General features: G+C 38.6%; 1 protein-coding gene across 5 annotated transcripts in view; it reads right to left on the bottom strand.

Annotated features, from left to right (window-relative positions):
- The window catches only part of cadm2a (cell adhesion molecule 2a), a 592,466-nt gene that overhangs the window by 12,509 nt on the left and 559,865 nt on the right, over positions 1–20,092 (bottom strand). For 3 of the 5 annotated variants that reach the window (XM_007252477.3, XM_007252478.3, XM_007252479.3), the window contains one exon: positions 14,427–14,540. The exons of the other annotated variants lie outside the window; for them this stretch is intronic. In XM_007252477.3, coding sequence (XP_007252539.2) covers positions 14,427–14,540 — 114 coding nt within the window. The remainder of the gene's footprint in view (positions 1–14,426; positions 14,541–20,092) is intronic. 5 annotated transcript variants of the gene reach the window in all.

Below are 20,092 nucleotides of genomic sequence, written 5' to 3'. Positions count from 1 at the left end.
CTCTGACTTTGGCACGAGGATTCTGACCTGCATGTTCACACTGTAAAAGTATTTATTTTATTCTTTATTCTTTTTATTGTTGATTTAAAGTCGGGTTTGTGCTCTGCAGTGCATCTGTGTGTGTTTAATCAGAGGCATAGCGCACCTATAGGAATGGACTGTGAACTGTGTTTTTCACCGCCAAGATAGAAACATGCCAGAAATTTACTTGAAACACTTCACTTCCAGAATACCACGCCCATAAGTGTAGCTTTATTTCTAAACTCTGTCTTGCCGATGCTATTGGCGTGAAAAAAATAGATAATTGACTGGATATACGATAAGGTCTCCACACTTTTATTGGTCCAATTCTCATGAAACATAATTGTTCATAATGATGGAAACTTTTTTTTAAATGTGAAACGATACAAAAAGCAACATTTTATTTCTGATCAATACAACCACCAGCTTGCAGCAGATAGCACGTCTCAGCAAAGGCACTTACGGCTGCTTTTAAACGGTCGTTCCCGCTTCTCCATGCTAAACTGCGATATCTCAATAGTGGGTGAGAGAGGGGCCAGTCACCCAGAGCATGTGCTTCAGGGTTTGTCATAATTGGATATCTTCAGCCCTTGCTCTATTTATATCAGTGGCCAATGAGGCCACCGCGATGAGAGCCTTCCCAGGGCAAGTCTATTGACACGGCAAACTCTTTGTAGAGCCCGGAAGATGATAACGATATGAAAGCTAATTTCTACGGGCAGGGAGATTGATACGGGCGAGCGCGGGGCATTTCATTACGCCAGGCTCTGTTTAGGGGAATGGGCTGTTACAGTGGGAAATTCGCCAGTTTAATATATAAACGAGGCCTCAGCCCAGTCTATCTGCAGAGTGTCTGACTGCTTAAACTAATCACAACTCTCCCTCACTGCCGGGTGGTGATTTTGGCTTAGCCAGGAGGAGTTTGGAGTAGCATCGCATCCTTCTTCCTTCAGAACACATTATCTTTTAATAAGGCCTGAGACGGGCCTCTCTATGTGATTTAATATTGGAGCACTGCATGCAAATTCCCCCTTCAATATTTATGCCGCTCTCAGTCCGTAACGCACGACTCCCACATATTTAACAAATTGAACGGGTTCAAACTGCGATGTTTCCGGCGGCGGCGGCTGCCCGCCTGTGGCATGGCCTGGTGCCGGTTTGAATTCGAGCCCCACAGCTGCACCCCTACAAGAGACCAGGCAGGAGCTCCAATCCCACGAATCCTGTGATGTCACATGAATGGGAAAATATTCTGCATTTTTCTCATGTTTTATTCTTTACTTTTTCCTGAAGAACATATAATACTCTGTTTGTGAGTTACATATATTTACATTTTTACATTTATTTACAATATAAATAATTAGCTAAGCCAACTGTCCCACCAATTCAGCTTCTACTGAATCAGTTTATCTGATTTTGCTATTTATAGGTTTATGTAAATATTGATATAATATAATATTGTCATTTGCAGAAAATGAGAAATGGCTGTAAAACTAAAAAGTTGCAGAGTTTTTTTTAGACCTCAAATAATGCAAAGAAAACAAGTTCATATTCATAAAGTTTAAAGAGTTCATAAATCCATATTTGGCTGAATAACCCTGGTTTTTAACTCTGGCTTTTATGCACCAGGAGTGGCATAAAGTTATCCAAAAGCAGTGTGTAAGACTGGTGGAGGAGAACATGCAAAGATGAATGAAAACTATAATTTTTTTTTTCCTTTTTTTTTTTTTTTTTTACCAAATATTGATTTCTGAACTCTTAATGTTTATGAAGATGAACTTGCTTTCAATGTTTATTTTACTCATACATATATATATAAATAGCAAAATCAGAGAAACTGATTCAGAAACTGAAGCGGTCTATTTATTTATATACAACAGCTCTGGAAAAAATTAAGAAGTTAAGTTATTATAAGTTTTGAAAAAAAATTCTTTATAAGGGCCTTTTCCTTATATTGGTTTTCTAAGTGGCTCCTTTTGTCAGGTTTTAATTTTGGCTTCTTTTATAGCTGATTTTGTTTGGTGAGCTTTTTTTAAAATTTATTTCTAATTTTCTCCCCCGTTTTTCTCCCAGTGGTACAGTGGGAGCTGGAACTGTGTCAAGGATTACTGTCATATTAATCTTTAAGGCATTTGAAAGACTGCACTTAAGGGCTGTGGAGAGAAGCGCACGAATAACGGAGAAGTACGGAGAAGTGCCATAAGAAGTGAGCAGACGGCTGCACTAGCTGCACCGTACCTTACTGTAGAGTGGCTCTGAAGAGAAAGTGCTGAGCTGCAGCAGCTTCACCTTCAGAGCACAATAAAACTCCCTCCATTAACATTCAGCGGGGGACGCTCCCAGTCTCCCTCCGGTGAACACGCACAGACTTCTATACACCTTCTGATTCAGGTGACCAATGATGTGTTACCTGATTCAAGGGTATAGGGGAGCACGGTTGGCTGGCCGTGAGAATTACGAGAGACGTCTAGTAAAAACAGCATCCTGTGTCTTTCTAAAAGTCAATGGAAAAAGTCAAATGAATCCTAATGTGCCCGATGGATGTAGAGCAGCTTATATGAAATATCGCGCGCTGTATTTGATAAAGACCTGTATCTGAAAGGAAGCGGCGGTGATTTTCATACATTAGCCTCTATCTGGACGGTGCACCGCAGAATCACTGACTAAACAAATTAGCAAGTAATTGACAAACGCACTGGAATGGAAAGGCCAACTTATTAACTACGTTATGGGTTTAAGTACGAGCTCATTTGGGTTTAATTATGAACTCAGCTGGACATTAAGCTTCTCTTTGCAAGGACATAAAAGCCCCACAGCTCTGCAGATTTACAGTTAAACAGTGTGAATAGAGTGAATAAGTAAATGAGATGGTTCGAGAGAGAAAAAAACAAAAAATAAAAATAAAAAAACATATAATTTAAAATGTAATTCGTTTATATATATATATATATATATATATATATATATATATATATATATATATATATATATATATTAATAATTTAACAGTTTCAAGCCATTTGAAATTTGTATGTTTATATGTTTTTATATATTGTATAATGGACATTTTAGTTTGTTTTTCATTAAATAGGTCAATGAAAGGGCTTTTGGGTTCTTTTACTGCCATATTTGTAGCTGATCTTCCAGGATATGTTAGTCCTCTACAATAATCTACAATTAGATGTTGATTAGATGGAAAATGATACAGTCAGTGTGAAATGATAGGACTACACTGTTGCTTTTGTTAGTCTCATTTACTTTAAGTGAATAAGGTGGATGTACTGTAGTGCCATTACAATAGTTTTAGAATGTACAGCTTAGCTTTATATATATACTGTATTTCCATGCCCCCCCCCCCCCCCCCATTCTTGAAGAATGTACATTAAATGCACAAAAAAAGTAATAAATAAAGTTTTCCTGTGTGTGAATCATCTCTGTATCTACTGCAGTTTTCTTTAAAAACCTACAGAATATTTACAGACTCAACACTTTTCAATAAGTTGTGATAAACTCCATAATTCAAAGCCAGCTCTGCACTCCAGATTACCTCGTAAAAGGTGAAGGTTATTTTTATGGCTGCAGAAGATACACACAAGCAACTCATGAAGTTAAGCAATAAGAAATCGAAGCGTTTTCTTTCCCAAAGCTCCATTACTCAGATTTCCCCAGGAATTGCCGTGTGAATCACAAGGCCCTTTAGCTCTGGATCAATAAAGAACTGCAGGCCTCTATGTGTGCTTTAGTGCTCCTCTCATCCACCTGTCATGTGCCTTCAGCTTCCCTGGCTGTTTTCCAAGCTTGGAGATATTACGCTACACGAGAGTGCTGAGAGATAGGGAGTATGAGCTCCTGCTGCTGAAGCCTTTGGATTTTAGATACAGTACATACTCCACGAGCCGCACCCGGCATCTGCAGTGTGCACTTATACAAATAAAGATATAAATAAATTTGTTTTATATATATATATATATATATATATATATATATATATATATATATATATATATATTATATTAATATATATTTTTTATATATATTTTTTAATCTTATTTAGTTAAATAGTTAAAACTATGGTAAGTTTTCATTATATGTGGCTTTTCCTTGTATTGTTATAGCTGATCTTGTTTGCACAGCGCACTCGGATGAAAGGGCAGCAACTTGGTTCAGATACATCAGCTCACAGATGCCTTGTGATAATCGACATCACCCTTAGAGTGATGAGGGGAAAAAGATCCATCTACCAACCCAGAGAGAGCAAGTCCACTGGCACTTAAGCCCCGACGCATCCCATTCATTTCAATGGAGAGAGCCGCCGCATGTCGCGGTGCATGCGGGGTTGCGCTGCGTTGAGCGCAGCCCCGCCCTCAAATGAATATGGCCGCCATGCTGCGTCCAGCCAATCGGGGAACAGCAGGCTGCGACTTCACACATAGAGGAGCCTCAAACACACAGAACAGGCGCCTTTCAAACACAGAAGAGAGACTAAAAATGGCGGAATATGGATTTTTACAACTATAGATTACAGTGAGGTTTAGTAAAAACTGTAAAATCTTAAACTTATGACTGACTACATCTGTTGCTTGATTTGAAATCAAAAACGTCACGGACACGCCCACGTGCGACTAGCCGAGAGATCTGGCACGGCGACCTGCGTTGAAGAAAAGTGCTAGTGGACGTGCATCGTTAGAGCTCCAGCAGCTGAAGGAAAGCTGCATAACTGGGATTCGAATTGAATTGAATCGAATCGAATCGAATTCGAATTCGCTTTAGACCGCCGGACCACTTGGAAATGATCTTGTAATTGTGACACTGAATTAGTGAAATAGTAAAAAACGAATGAAAAAGATAGTCAGTGCAAAATAGCAGGGCTATTTAAGGAAACATAATATTATTTGGTTTGTTTTATTTATTATATAAGCCTTTTGAAATTGGATTTCTTGACAGCTACTTTTGTTGCAAACTAATAATATATGAGATGCAGTATGCTGCTATTATGTATATCATGCAGATGCACTGCAAAACCTAATGTTCTGGCCAGTTGACTACATATGTGAGTGAGAAATTGTGTAAATCTGCTCTGTCAATCAACTATTCCCTTTAACACAGTTATTGGGGAACTATATAAAAGGAAAACAGACTTTTTACACACTATACATCAGCCATAACATTAGCAACACTGACAGGCAAAGAGAAAACATAGATTATCTGTATCTACAGTGGCACTTTATTTAAACACACACAGGATTAATTAAAATGATTAAATTAGTACACAATTAGTGTTTGGAGCCGAGCAAGACATACTTTTCCCGTATGAAGCTGCAACTGTGCACGATTGGTACCTTGCCTAAAGATACCTCACACTAAAATGTTTAAAGTTCAAGATGATGTATATAAATTATGTGTACCAAACTCTAATTATTCAACTATGGCAAATAAAACACAGTTCCCATTCTAGGGCACCTTTAAGAATATTTTGCTGATATGGATTAGCCATTTTTTTCAGGTTTTAAAAACAAATTATTTATAGGCCAATGGTTTATGGGCAGGATAGAGAGACAGACAGACAGACAAATAGATAGAACCCACAAGGCCTAGAATCAGAGGTGGAAATAATAAAATACAGAAAAATATGGTAAAAGTCATTAAATTGTAAAGAACCACCCCAGCATGTAAACGTACCAATTAAAGATATTTCCTTTAGCTGTGCAACACAGCCAAGAATCAATTCCAAACAATCATTTTTTGAAGACTTCTGCAGAAGAGGCAGGAACTGCGTTAAATAAATTTACCCTGAGCTTAATGCGCTGATTGGATAGTTCAATGCATTAATTATGCCCCACTTTCTGCTGAAATTCTGCTCGTTTGTATCTAATGGGAAATGCTGATAGTTTGCCAAGATGGAAAAAAGGCCTGGGAGAAGCTATTGGTATGCCATCGGAATCTCGGAAGAGCTGTCAGAGGGGAATTTACATCTGAATAAGCGGAGTTCATATGTTGTTTATTCATACGCCGCTGAAAAAAAAACAACAACACAGAAATGCACGTAAAGCAATTTTGCTTAGGTCGGCTTTTATACCTTCCTCGAAAAACATGTGCATGCGCAGAAGCGTGGTACCATGGGGCTGAACTACACACCAGCAGTGGAATCATTTACATGTCAGAGCCTCTGAAGAGCTGATTTTGGACCAAATGTGCGCATGAGGGACCACTCTGGTGGTCCGAGTGGTTTAATTAGATTTTCAACACGAATTACAGCTTCTAATTGCGGTTAGGAAGAAGTGTGTGTGGTCCGATGAGAGGCTGAACGGTCTAAAATATCAAAATGAGCAAATACAGCTCAGCTGGAGACCGCCAAGCGGCGCTAACAGATTAGACAAGACGAGACAACTATAGTCATCATGTCTGTGTTGAAAATATAGAGGAATATATATTTACCATATTTACCAATCCATGCAGTGAGCACACACAGATACAATAGAGTGGTGGGCACTTGCCTAAAATGCTGTTTTTTTTGCAGCAAATGAGTCCTGAGTTCTGACTGACTGACAGACTGCCATGCATTGTGTCTCATTCACCAGGCTAAAACTTTTTTGACAACTAGATCAGCTGAACATTCTCCATTTTGTTCATTTTGGTCGAGAACTTTGATTGAGTACACAGCAGGACTAGTCAGCAGACTTCGTCTGAGGAAGGGATCTGTACCTACTGTCCGTGTCAAGTCAGATGAGAGAGATGCAAGTACTTTCAAATAATGAGTTTTGTGCTTCTGTCACAGTTAAGCATGAACTAGCTTGTTTCTGTTTTGCCATTTAGCACAAGCTAACGCTAACGTGTGGTAAAGTGTAAAGATAGGTCATGGTCAGGAACAGCTTATTTGTGTAAAAGTGACAGAGCCCTTAAACGGCTCATTCTGAAACTGACTGAAACTTGCGAGGATACATCTGGTGAGATCTCTTTATGAGAAAGTTCTAGAAACAGCTCTGGAAAAAATGAAGAGACCACTTCAGTTTCTGAATCAGTTTTTCTGATTTTGCTATTTATATTTATATGTTTGAGTAAAATGAACATTGTTGTTTTATTCTATAAACTACAGACAACATTTCTCCCAAATTCCAAAGAGAAATATTGTCATTTAGAGCATTTACTTGCAGAAAATGAGAAATGGCTGAAGTAACAAAAAAGATTCAGAGCCTTCTGACTTAATGATCAAATAATGCATAGACTACAAGTTCATATTCATATTCAAGAATCAATATTTGGTGAAATAACCCTGTTTTTTATTTACAGATTTAATGCGTCTCGGCATGTTCTCCTCTTACACACTGCTTTTGGATAACTTTATGCCTTTACTCCTGGTGCAAAAATTCAAGCAGTTCAGTTTGGTTTGATGGCTTGTGATCATCCATCTTCCTCTTTATTATATTCCAGAAGTTTTTAAATTTGGAAAAATCAAAGAAACTCATCATTTTTAAGTGGTCTCTCATTTTTTTCCAGAGCTGTATATATAGACTACTGTTTATAGACTAGTGAATGAGTGACTCATTTTAAAGCAAGCTTTACTGCAGCTTATAAACAAGACCAAATTATTTTCTTTCTTCAATTAAAAAAGAGGATGTACAATCCCTTTAACGATAACACAACAAGTGCCAGGGCGAGTGGAGAAGTGACCAGAGACATTACATCATCGCTTTTCAAATTACGCTGTCAATTTCTTAACAGGATCAGGCACTGTAAAACGAAGAGAGCAGAAGGGCTCATTCCAGAGAATTACTTAAAGTGTCTCTTACTATTAAAACATAATGAATGGAGGGGCTATTATTCGTAATTCACGCGCGTCTGCAGAATTTAATGATTTTTCTCTTTCATCCTTCGCCTTATTTTAAACTGTTGCTATAATTCTCGCAGCGATGTGACTTAATGTGATAGATCATCAATAACAACGCTGTCTCGCTGGGTAAGGACCTTTGCATTACATTTTAAATCCCCCCCTGGTGCTCGGGCTCGTTCGGAACGGAGGGCAGGGAAGGCACTCGGCGCCGCTGTCTCAATATTTGACCTGGCCTGGAGGGACACTGCAGCAAACTTTGCCTTATCCCCTCTGTTAAACAAAGCTGCTTTTTGCTGCTGTCCTTTGGCCGAACCTCAGAGGGCCTGTGTTTTTTCTCAAGCACAGCTCTTTTTTCTTCCTTTCTATCAGGAACACTGGAAAAAAATAGAGCTGGATTTGATACGGCTGGAAATAAGCTGTTTTTTGAAGACATTTCTTTTCCAAGTTACTTGGCTTCTTTTCTGTTTTTGTCATAATTATAATTTTTATTTATCGCCTTTTCACCTTAATTTGACAGCAAACTACCTAACCCACTCATTAGCTAGCTCCCCCGCCCCCCCATCACAAGTAATGTGCATGCCTTCTCCGATACATGTGAAGTAGTGCTGGGTGGTATGACAAAAAAAAAATTATATCACAGTATTTCACAGTGTGAAACTTTTTTTTTTTTTTGCCTAACTGGGCTTTTATACAGGTTTGTGATTTAATCTACTATTAGGAGTACACATAATATAAAACAAGGCTTTTAATTAAGACTTTAATTACTTTTGGGTTCACTTTATCCCACAAAATTACAAAATATATGACGAAATTACTCTTTTTTATCAGAAAAACAGATGAAGAATATACTTAAACAATGGACCTTAAAAAAGGGATATGCCAACAACTTTTTTACGGCTTCCTTTTTTATAACTAAACGCTTTGCTGGAGTTTTTAAACACCACAGTCCACTGATGAACTGATGGATTGAGAATAGTCCACCAACCAGAAACATCCAGCCAACATCCAGCCAATAGTGTCCTGTGGGCAGTGTCCTATGACCTCTGATGAAGGACTAGAGGATGACCTACACAAACTGTTCAGCAACAGGTTCAGAGATTCTGTCTCTGACTTTACTTTATCTACAAGGTGGAGCAGCTGTGGGTAGGAGTGTCTAATAGAGTGGGGGACAGTGAGTGGACACAGTGTTTAAAAACTCCACCAGCACTGCTGCATCAGTGTTACTAGCTCTGTGGTGGTCTCTAAACCACTAAAGAATAGGGTAAACTGAGAATAAAAATAAAGTATGCAGAGAAACATGCATAAATACAGACTACAGTCTGTACTTATAGAACCACCAAGTGTCCTATATGCTCAACGAAGCTGTAAAAATGGATAATGTGTGTAGAAACGAGGATGGTCACATGGTCACATGGTCACAATATTGAGAAATTGAGAAATGACCGACATCCACAGAACGAAGGCCAAGCTCATCAAACCACCATGTTCAAACCACACGAGGTGTCCTCAAATCCTCAAGCCTTTATTCCCTGACCACGGCACACAGGAGTTTTTTTGTAAAGCAGCCGGCTGCAGGCCCATGCATATGCAAAAACGCTCACCTGAGCTCCAGAGATAGCTCAGGAAAGCAGAACGAGGTCGGCGGGCGACGTGTAAAGCCCTCGTTGGAGCCACAGAAGCTCTAATTGGATCAACAAGGCTCTCCCATTGTGCCAGCTGCCCAGGAGCAAAGCGCTGGAACTTGTGAAATGGCACTGGGACCATTCCTCATTTGTTTGTGTCTCACTGGGACCGGAGCCCGCGAACGAGGCAGCGTCCAGCCCGCAGCTGTCGGCGCCTTGTCGGCCCATTACGCCCCTGCAGAGCGGCCGTGCTGCGTGCGCCGGGCGTCTGCTGGATGCCTAAAGAATACATATGTTTCTGAATAGCCTGTGCGGGTGCTGGACACTGGCCGCTGTAAGCCTGCTTGGTTTAACACAGGCTGAAAGCGAAAGCGCCGTTATTAAAGTGTTATGCTACATTAGAACTGCTGCATATAAACTGTGAATACATTAAAGCTGCTGCTACTGTGCTTGAACAAGTTCCTCTGCAGCAGGCAGGCCTTCTATTAGAATAATGCAGGGCAATATTTAAGAAAAAAAATTAATAATAATAAAAAAAAAAACTTACCAAAAGTTTGACAACTTGAAAAAGTTTTTTCTTATGGCAAGTTTTGTGGCAATTAAACGGCTCCCGAATTTCTTTTTTTCTGTTTTGTTTTTCCTCCCATTTTTTTTCCCTCCGCCCTATTATTCCAGTCCCCGGCTAATGAACCGTCCCGAGACAAAAGGCATGACCAATCACTGTGTCTTGCCGAAAAGCCTCGGTGGGACGATAACAGCTCGTGGGGTGAGGGGGAGGGGTCCGAGACGGGGCGGACACGCATGCCGATTATAAAAAAAAGTGAGCCGTAAATATTTAAAAAATTCTCCCAAGCCCAAAGTACTTTATTCAACCTTTCAGCTTCATAAGGTCACGGCTAATTTGCAAGCCATAAAAATGCACTTGGCAGATTTAACGGGGGTGGGAGCTACTCTGATGACATCGTCTGGGCCCCGTGCTTCTGTGGGGAAGAGTTATTATGCTCATTAAGCCCCGACTGCCCGCTGCTGAAATCCCCCCATTGATCGCGGCCTCTGAGATGGCCGGCTAATGCATCCGAAGAAATAAGTGCTGTTAACACCCCAGACCTTCCCAGCTACGCGAGCTGCGGTCAGCCGTCCTGCGATGCGAGTAGAAACACTGAGAGAAAATAGCTGTGATTCCATACAGCACTCGAGAGAAAGGTTTAAGCTTTCTGCTTCAAGCTCAGCTGAGCTTCTGCTTCATTTCACAATAGTGAAAAAGAAAGAGATACAGTAGGTTAAAGCTAACTGACGTAGCATTACAGATGTAACAGTCTGTGCATCTGCTGCATCCACTTTCTGAGGTTTTCTAATGTGTTGACAAATACAGGGGTTGGATAATGAAACTGAAACACCTGTCATTTTAGTGTGGGAGGTTTCATGGCTAAATTGGAGCAGTCTGGTGGCCAATCTTCATTAATCACACATTGCACCAGTAAGAGCTGTAAGAGTGTGAAGGTTTAATTAGCAGGGTAAGAGCACAGTTTTGCTCAAAATATTGCAATGCACACAACATTATGGGTGACATACTAGAGGTCAAAAGAGGACAAATTGTTGGTGCACGTCTTGCCGGCACATCTGAGACCAAAACAGCAAGTCTTTGTGATGTATCAAGGGCCACAGTATCCAGGGTAATGTCAGCATACCACCAAGAAGGACCAACCACATCCAACAGGATTAACTGTGGACGCTGTAAGAGGAAGCTGTCTGAAAGGCATGTTCGGGTACTAGCCCGGATTGTATCCAAAAAACATAAAACCACGGCTGCTCAAATTCAATGTGCACCTCAACTCTCCTGTTTCCACGAGAACTGTCCGTCGCCACAATAAATTATTGTGGTCCAAAACCAGGAGTATCAGTTTCATTGTCCAACCTCTGTAAATGGACAGATTTTCAAATAATTACACAGAAGCCAAAGAGGGAACACCAGATGACTTCGGACAAATTATTGACAAACATTTTGGACAATGCCAGTCATCCTCTGCTCAGCATCATCAGCAATCTTCCCAAGTGAGGACCAATAGATTTAAAAACTCCTTTATTCCTCAAGCCATCAGACTGTATAACTCCTCTTTGCAGGGGAGGAGGGGTCACAGGAGGACAGAGAGGGTGGAAAGGAGCAGTAGACTAGACTGATTATTAACCAGATTATGTGCAATAATAATGTGTAATACCTCGTCTGCTGGACTTTTTATATTGTCTATTTTTGTATATCTAAGAAACGTTTTTTTTTTTTTTTAATTATTTGAAAACCTGAACCGAAATGAAGTGTTCTTCGTGGAAGCAAAAGTGGTTCAGTGGGGCAGTTCTTGGACAGGGTATCTCAATGGCACAAGGAAGGAGAGCATTAAATGTAATACTTTTTAACACTACTGAGAGAAACAATTAAGACTCACTTCACATGAATAAAATGTCTAAAAGCACAAAGCTTACAGATTTTTTTTTTCATAGTAAGCTTGTAATTCCCTTAATTTACTGATAAAATAAGAATAAAAAAAACATACTGTTTATTTTGCAAACAAAAAAGGAACTGTTTATTTTCTCATGCATATAATAGCATCCCCGCTAGCTAGTGTAGTAATGAAAGTGAATTACAAGTACACCCCTCTGGGCCATACAAAATAGCATTGGTACTGGATGGAACAAAGATATTTTCTAGATAAAGACCTTTTCTAGATAAACAATTCAATACGTTTTTTAGGTAACTTTTAAACTGCAGATGGATGGAGTCAAACAAAGATAAACTTTATGTTAATTAGTGCATGGGAAAGGACAGGGCAATGTGCAAAAGCTAAAACACAAACAGATTTTTCTGTACACTCTGCAATGGACAGTTAAAGAAAGCACATACTCACTAAAGCACTGCTGTTAAAAGATGCCACTTCTCAAAATATTTGTTGACACATACTGTATACAGCTCAGGAAAAAATTAAGAGAGCACTTCAGTTTCTGGATCAGTTTGTCTAATTTTGCAATTTATATGTATATGTATAAAAAACAAAAAAAAAACTAAAGAAAGTTTGTCATTTAGAGCATTTATTTGCAGAAAATTAGAAAAGTTCATATTAATAAAGTTTTTAAAGTGTTCAGAAACAAATATTAAGTGGAATTACCCTGGTTTCTTGGAATCTTGGCATGTTCTCCTCCTCCAGTCTTACACACTGCTTTTGGATAACTTTATGCCACTCCTGGTGCAAAAATCCAAGCAGTTTAGCTTGAAGGTTTGATGGCTTGTGATCACCCAGCTTCCTCTTGATTATATTCCAGAGGCTTTCAATTTGGTAAAATCTAATTATTTTTTGCCAGAGCTGTATATATAATAAAGGTTATGTAAGGCTACGTGGACAGTGAATACAACTCAAGGTTCTAAAACCATCTAAAACTCCTCAATCCTCATGTTTTGTACTTTCCTGGCCATAAATTATTCTTGCGAGACATGATAAGTCCCTATTTTCTCTGCGTCGCAGTCAGTGAATATGGTCGATAGTTCAGTTGGGTCACGCTGTGAGTAAGTAATCTTATAAACTCCACCCACTGATGTTCTCAGACTGATATCTTCTGCACTCTAAGTTGACGTTTCGCAGTCACATTCTGATTGGCTATCTGCACTGGCGTGGAGCTTCTTTTATCAGTTTAAAAGGAAACACACCTTTGCCAGCAGCTGCTCTGCGTGCCATGACCAAGCCTCATGGAGCTGTATAGCTGCTGGGATTGAAAAAGATGTGTGAAATTAGTAGAACCTGATCTAAAAAAAAACGAAAGTTCCTAAGAGTTTCCTATAAGTTGCTTTTAGGAAGATATACCAATTATGCATCAGTAAAATGTATCAGGCTAGAACAGTTGTCTGTGATTGGTTGGTCGATAGGTTGTTTTGCATGTGAATTAAATAGCTCTTTTGTGTTAAAGAAACAATTGCTATAACAGTCCAATTTTAAACCACATGAGTGATTTCTCATCTGTTCTGGCCCCTCTAAAACTAGTCTGGATCACTTTACCTCACTTAAACTCAAATATTTGCTGCTCGGATAACCCAGCTGCTTGTGGACCACTAAGTATGAACACAAGCACTCGAATGGTGAAAGTATTTGAAATGCCCAACCCTACTTTTAATAGAGATAAAAAAAAAACCTATCTAAGACTAGTTAGCCTTAGCTGAAACTCAGTGATCAGTGATTGAGGATAAAATAATTTTATCCTACTTAGCATCTTGTAGTCTTGTAGTCCTTCTGGGGTCTAAATTGTCTCAGTCAATCAAACACATTGCCATTGACATTGGCATTTACTCTCCTTTACAGGCGTGGTCATGGAGCTTTTTAGAATGATACCAAAACTACCAGCCACAGCACACTGTGTTTGCCTGCTATCGCCTTCCATACCTGACAACCCGGGGGGAGAAAATCAGACAGGAAATGTGCAGAAGCTATGTCTAGAAGCTAATATTATACAGTTAATTCTGACCCCTGCAATGTGATTGGCTAAGAGGCGTTCTATAAGTGCCATTATCAGCCGGTAATGCACTGTAACCGAAACTCTTCACGTATTACTCCACCTAGCAACGATGCAGCGCTTAAAAGGCAAACAGCGCAGCTACAAACAGAGCAGCAATGGAACTTTTTAAACTTGTAGAGTTTTTATAACCAAACAAATGAAACTTCCTCTTCCTTTTCACTCAACATTTTTCAATAAACAGTGATAACGGAACTGTGGTATAATCACACTAATACACAAGAGCGAGTGCTATAACGTGTAATATTGGCACTGCTGTGCCAGGTGCCATAGATTAGCACATTATTCATAATATAAATTAAAAAAAACAACAGAATAATAATGAAAAGAAAGCACTGCACTCAATCGGCAGTGAGTTTGTGAGGAAGAGGAGGAGCAGTTGGAAGGGCAGGAAGGGGTTACTGTACCTTTCTCACCGGTCACTGCAGGGTTGGAGTGCTTGGAGTCTAAGGGGTCTGTGGTGTCTGGGAGGGTGGCTACAGGGGGAGGAGTTGTGGATGGAGAGGGCGTGGTGGGGGCATCTGGTCAATGGATACACAAACCAAACAAATGGACAGACAGGGACACATACAGACAAAACAACAACAAAAGGCAGAAAATGAATTAAAAAATACAACATAAAAGCAATGGCACATACAGTACATGACATACTGTATATCATCACTACCATATCATGCATTTTTATATGGCAGTGATGATATACTTCTTGAATCTTGAATACACCAACAAGGCAAATTAGAAAAATGGAATGGGATTAACATAAACATTCTCAACAGAAATCATAAATGATACACAAACAATTTATTGTAGTTATGTGCACCAATCAGCCTTAACACTAAAACCATGGGTAAAGCATATGAAGTGAATAGCTTTGATTGGTTGGTTACATTGCCATCTGTCAAAAAGCAGGATATTCCGTGGCGTGAAAAAGTATTTGCCCCCTTACGGATTTCTTTTGTTTTTGCATTTTTACATTTTTCAGATCATCACATACACTTTAAAATATCAGACAAATATAACCTGAGTAAATATAAAAAGCATACATTTCATTTATTAAGGGGAAAAAAACTACCAAACCAATTCAATCCACTTTGTGAAACAGTGTTTCCCCCATAAATTAACTGTGATCAATCACACTGTTTGAAAAGCTTAGTTCAATTTCACTACTAACCACAACCAGGCCTGATTACTGCAGGTAGAATCAAGAAATCCCTTAAATAAAACCTGTCTGACAGTCTGGAAAGGTTACAAAGTCATTTCTAAGGCTTTTGGACTCCAGAGAACCACAGTGAGAGCTATTATTCACTAATGAAGAAAACAGGTGAAGAAAACTAATGAAGAAAACTGGCGAACCTTCCTGGAAGTGGCCGGCCGAACGTAATTACTCCAAAAGGGCATGAACAACTAATCCAGGAGGTCACAAAAGAACTCAGAACAACATTTAAAGAACAGATCTCACTTAGGCCTCATTTAAGTTCAGTGTCAATTATTTAATAATAAGAAAGAGACTGGCCAAAAATGGCCTCCATTGGAGTGTTCCAAGGCAAAAAACACTGCAGACCAAAAAGAACACAACTGCCCATCTTACATTTACCATAAAAAGACATCTTAATGATCCCCAGGACTTTGGGTAAATATTCTTTGGACTGCCTTGACAAAAGTGAAACATAATATCAGAAAAAGTACATCATACTGAACTGCTCATTCAGCGGCAGACTGCTGTCCCAGTCCTGCTCCACAGACAGACTCCGAAAGTCTTTTGTCCCTCAGGCCATAAGACTGTTCAACTCCTCTCAGCACAGCAAACTGAAGACTCTGTGACACTTTTTCATTCCGGCAATTCTGGCCACACCATGGACACACAACCATCTATGGACACACTCTCAGTCTTGCTGATGCCAATAACAATATTTTGCACTAGTAGTTCATTCACTAGGTCATCTATCTATCTATCTATCTATCTATCTATCTATCTATCTATCTATCTATCTATCTATCTATCTATCTATCTATCTATCTATCTATCTATCTATCTATCTATCTATCTGAAAACATGGTGGTGCAAAAGCAAAAACAAAAGAAATCTGTAGGGGGCAAATGCATATTAGACAACAAGTGAACAGTCAGTCTTTAGGGGGGTGTTCCTCTTAAGAACTGACTGGCTAGATGGTTGTAATATTAAAGCTGATCAGCGTATATTTTTGCTGTCCAGTGAAAAACAGGTAACTGAATTTTTGTTGATTTTTAGTTTATGCATAATTTGAACACACAAACTGTCTCTTTAATTTAAAATGTTTTACACTGTCTTCCATTGAAATTAAGAAGGTTTTATCTCTCTCTCTTGTAAAGTAGCTGTTTTGGAAATACATGTTTTTGCAATGGACAGCAACGGATAACAATGGTTTTAATTAGAACTTCCTTATGTGCTATCCAATGTCATAACATGCTGGTAAAACAAGACATGGTTAATGGCTGTGGGAAAAAAACAAAGACAGTGTACTGTAGGTATTTGAAATTTACTACCTACCTCACATCACATCACATCACATCACAGTGGACCACATACAACAGCCACACTTAACGTATTGTTTGTTAAGGGTTTGATGATCTCAAATTGTTTAGTTGTACTGGTTTCACTGAATTGGGGAAAACATGGTTTAAAAATGGTGGATAGATGTGTGGGAACAACACTTCACCACTTTCTGTTAGTACAAAACAGGTTGGGATATTAATATTTTCACATACTAACCTCTCATATCAGCACAGACATATTGGACACAATCCGAAATCTAATTTAAATAGATGTACACAAATATCTTGTGAAAAAGTTGTCAAAAGGCTGTTTAAAACTTAGACACTTTCTCTTGTTAACATTTTTTTATTAGATTTGTTCTCATAAAAGAAAAAAGTACCTTCAAAACATTACTCAGATACACGTAACCGAAGCAATGTAGCACCTTCCTACACACCACTGGGCAGAACTTTGGAAGAATGAGTGGCAAGAACAGGCCAAAGTCAGCTTGCGGTCCATCTGCTAGCTGCCATTTGAAAATTCATGAGCAAAGTCACAGCAAAGTTCACGCCAATCAGCTTTAACCGAACACTGCCGCGTGCTGTAACTCAAACCGAGCCGTTCGGGCTCTTTAAAATGGCAGGTCACATTCAAGCTTTCCTTTAATCCCGAATCCACGTCGGCAGCCTGTCTCAGCCGCGCCGTCATTAGAAATGCATAAAGCGTGTTTAGCCCGGCGATAAAGGCTGAGGAGTAAAGTTGGGCTGAGGCTGATAAGGTGAATCAGCGGGCTGCTCTCTCTCTAATGAGCTCAAAGGCACGTGCCCCGCGCTCCTGCTGAAGCCTGTTGAAGCAAAACACCTCAGACACTTCTCGCCTCACACTGTCGCTGCTGCTGCAGCATCTCCTCACACAGGAAGGCGAAGCTGCTGATCTGTTTTCTGTTTTGCCAAATGGAGCCGCTATAGATGAACAGAATGTGTTTATATTGCTTTTATTCTAATAAAACTAGCAGTACAATCATCAACCATGAAACAGCTGAAGCAGGAAAAATGAATAAGTAATAGTTTAAACTTATATGGGTAATATATTGAGCTACACATACACAAGTAATGTGTGGAAAAAAAAATATTAAGAGATTTCAGTTTCTCTGATTTTGCTATTTATACTTATATGTTTGAGTAAAATGAACTTTGTTGTTTTATTCTATAAACTACAGACAACATTTCTCATAAAAACACCAAATAAATTTTTTGTCATTTAGAGCATTTATTTGCAAAAAAATAGAAATGAGAAACGGCTGAAATAACAAAAAAATACAGTGCTTTTATTTGAATGACCTCAAATAATGCAAAAAAAAAAAACATATTCATATTCATAAGGTGTTTTTAGAAAGAGTTCAGAAATCAATATTTGGATGAATAACCCTGTTTTTTAATCGCAGTTTTCATGCAACTTGGCATCATGTTCTCCACCAGTCTTACACACTGCTTTTGGATAACTTTATGCTTTACACTCCTGGTGCAAAAATTCTGACCATCCATCTTCCTCTCGATTATATTGCATAGGTTTTCAACTTGGTAAAATCAAAGAAACTTATCATTTTTTAAAGTGGTATCTTATTTATTTCCAGAGCTGTAAATATATATATATATATATATATATATATATATATATATATATATATATATATATATATATAACATCTTAGCTGAAGAGGTTCCTTTATTTTTTAATAAATGTATTATTTTTTTCCCCATTTTATTACAATTCAGCTATGCTACTCAGCTGTATATCCCCCATCACTGGTGGTGCCCCAAGACTAGAAGTCAGCCACCACCCCTTTTCAAACTGCTGCAGATGCAGTATTGACCAAGTAGCATCACAGTGCGATCTGATACAAAAGCCCACAGATGTCTTGTGCTGATCGATATCACCCTAAGAGTGATGAGGTTAAAGAGCGCCATCTATTCACCCAGAGAGTGCAGGGCCAATTGTGCTCTCTCAGGTCTCTGGCAGCCGATGGCGAGCTGCATGACCTGGTTTCAAACTGGCGCTCTCCAAATCATAGTGAAAGCTCTAAAGAGGTTCCTAATAGTGTCCTGTAAAAATCCATCCAAGCAACAATATGTGGATGAGCCTTCTCTTGCTGAAACAGCGCACCAGAGTGTATGTGCACCAAAGGTACACTGTAACAACCAATTGCTGTATTTTTTTACAGTAAAAAAATCATACAGTAAATCATTGTTTAATGATTTTACATGGTAAAAGTGTAAAAAGCAATGCATCTTGGGATGCCCTATGCAAAAAATAAAACACTTGCAACTTGTATATTTAACTTTAATATTCAAATGAAAAAAAATGAGTGGTTCGATTGAAGATGTTTCCAAAATATCTACTGCTTTGTTAAAGCTTTCCTATTGGTCCCTGATATCTATTTTCATTTGCATAATGGGCATGTCCCCCACACCTAAATTGTTTTTGTATTCAGTTACATCTAAACATCTAAATATTTTACTGTTCATTTTACAGACTATGTCAAGCTATAATTATACATTAATATATTGGTAATCATTTTATTGTGATTTATTGGCAACTAAAGATCATAATCATGTAAAATACATGTGGTTATTGTCAAAAATAATTACAATAGTATAATATTTTATTCATGTTAAAACCTACAGAAAAAAAACATTATTCTGACATTTTCTGTAATTTATTTACAGTATATGACTATTTTTTGTTATGTAATAATATGCTGTTATCCTTCTCCACAGTGAATTACTGTAATTTCGCAATCCTTTATTGGCAACTTTTGGCCTTTAACTTACTATAACATTTACAAGAAACATTTTTACAGTATAAGGCCACTGACTGCAGGTCCTTAATTTAACGTTGGGCTATAAAACTGCCTGTATCACCACCTGATCTGAAAGTGATCTGACAACAAACTGTAAATCGTCACTGAAGATGAGCAGCTGCCATTCTTAGAGTCTATCCATGTCAGTCTGGCACAACTACCCACCAAGATTCATTGCTTTTGCTTGATTCCTTCTGGGTGTATCTATTTATTTGTACGATGAGTTTAATTAAAAATACAGAATGATGATTATTAGGCTGAAGACATCGACAACACTGCCACTTCCATTACTGGCTTTTGTAAGCACTGACCATGGAAAGAGAAGCGCATTCCTTGAAGAGGAAGTCATTATCCTAATCTGTCTCTGGAAAATAAAATGGGCCATTCATAACCTGGCTAGGCGAAACATTTGTTACAGTAAATGTTTCAGTGGTACAACAGCCCATAATTACTACTGGCTTCTGCTAAATAGATGGACTATTTTGGTAGTACGTGATTGAGAATCTCTTGTCCGTGGTTTAATTAAGTATGTAATGCAAACGTATTACTGACTGGCCTCCACTATTCATATGCTGCTAAATAAATGTTAAATATGAAATATTGCTTAAAAAAGGCTGGTAAATGTATTATCATTTTAAAAACATTCTTACTCTTAATCTCACAGTAACTTTACCTCACTTTACATCCAGTATATGTTGAAG

Source organism: Astyanax mexicanus, chromosome 20 (assembly GCF_023375975.1).
Source record: "Astyanax mexicanus isolate ESR-SI-001 chromosome 20, AstMex3_surface, whole genome shotgun sequence".
Classification (NCBI taxonomy): Eukaryota; Metazoa; Chordata; class Actinopteri; order Characiformes; family Acestrorhamphidae; genus Astyanax; species Astyanax mexicanus.
This window is presented reverse-complemented; position numbering and strand designations above follow the sequence as displayed.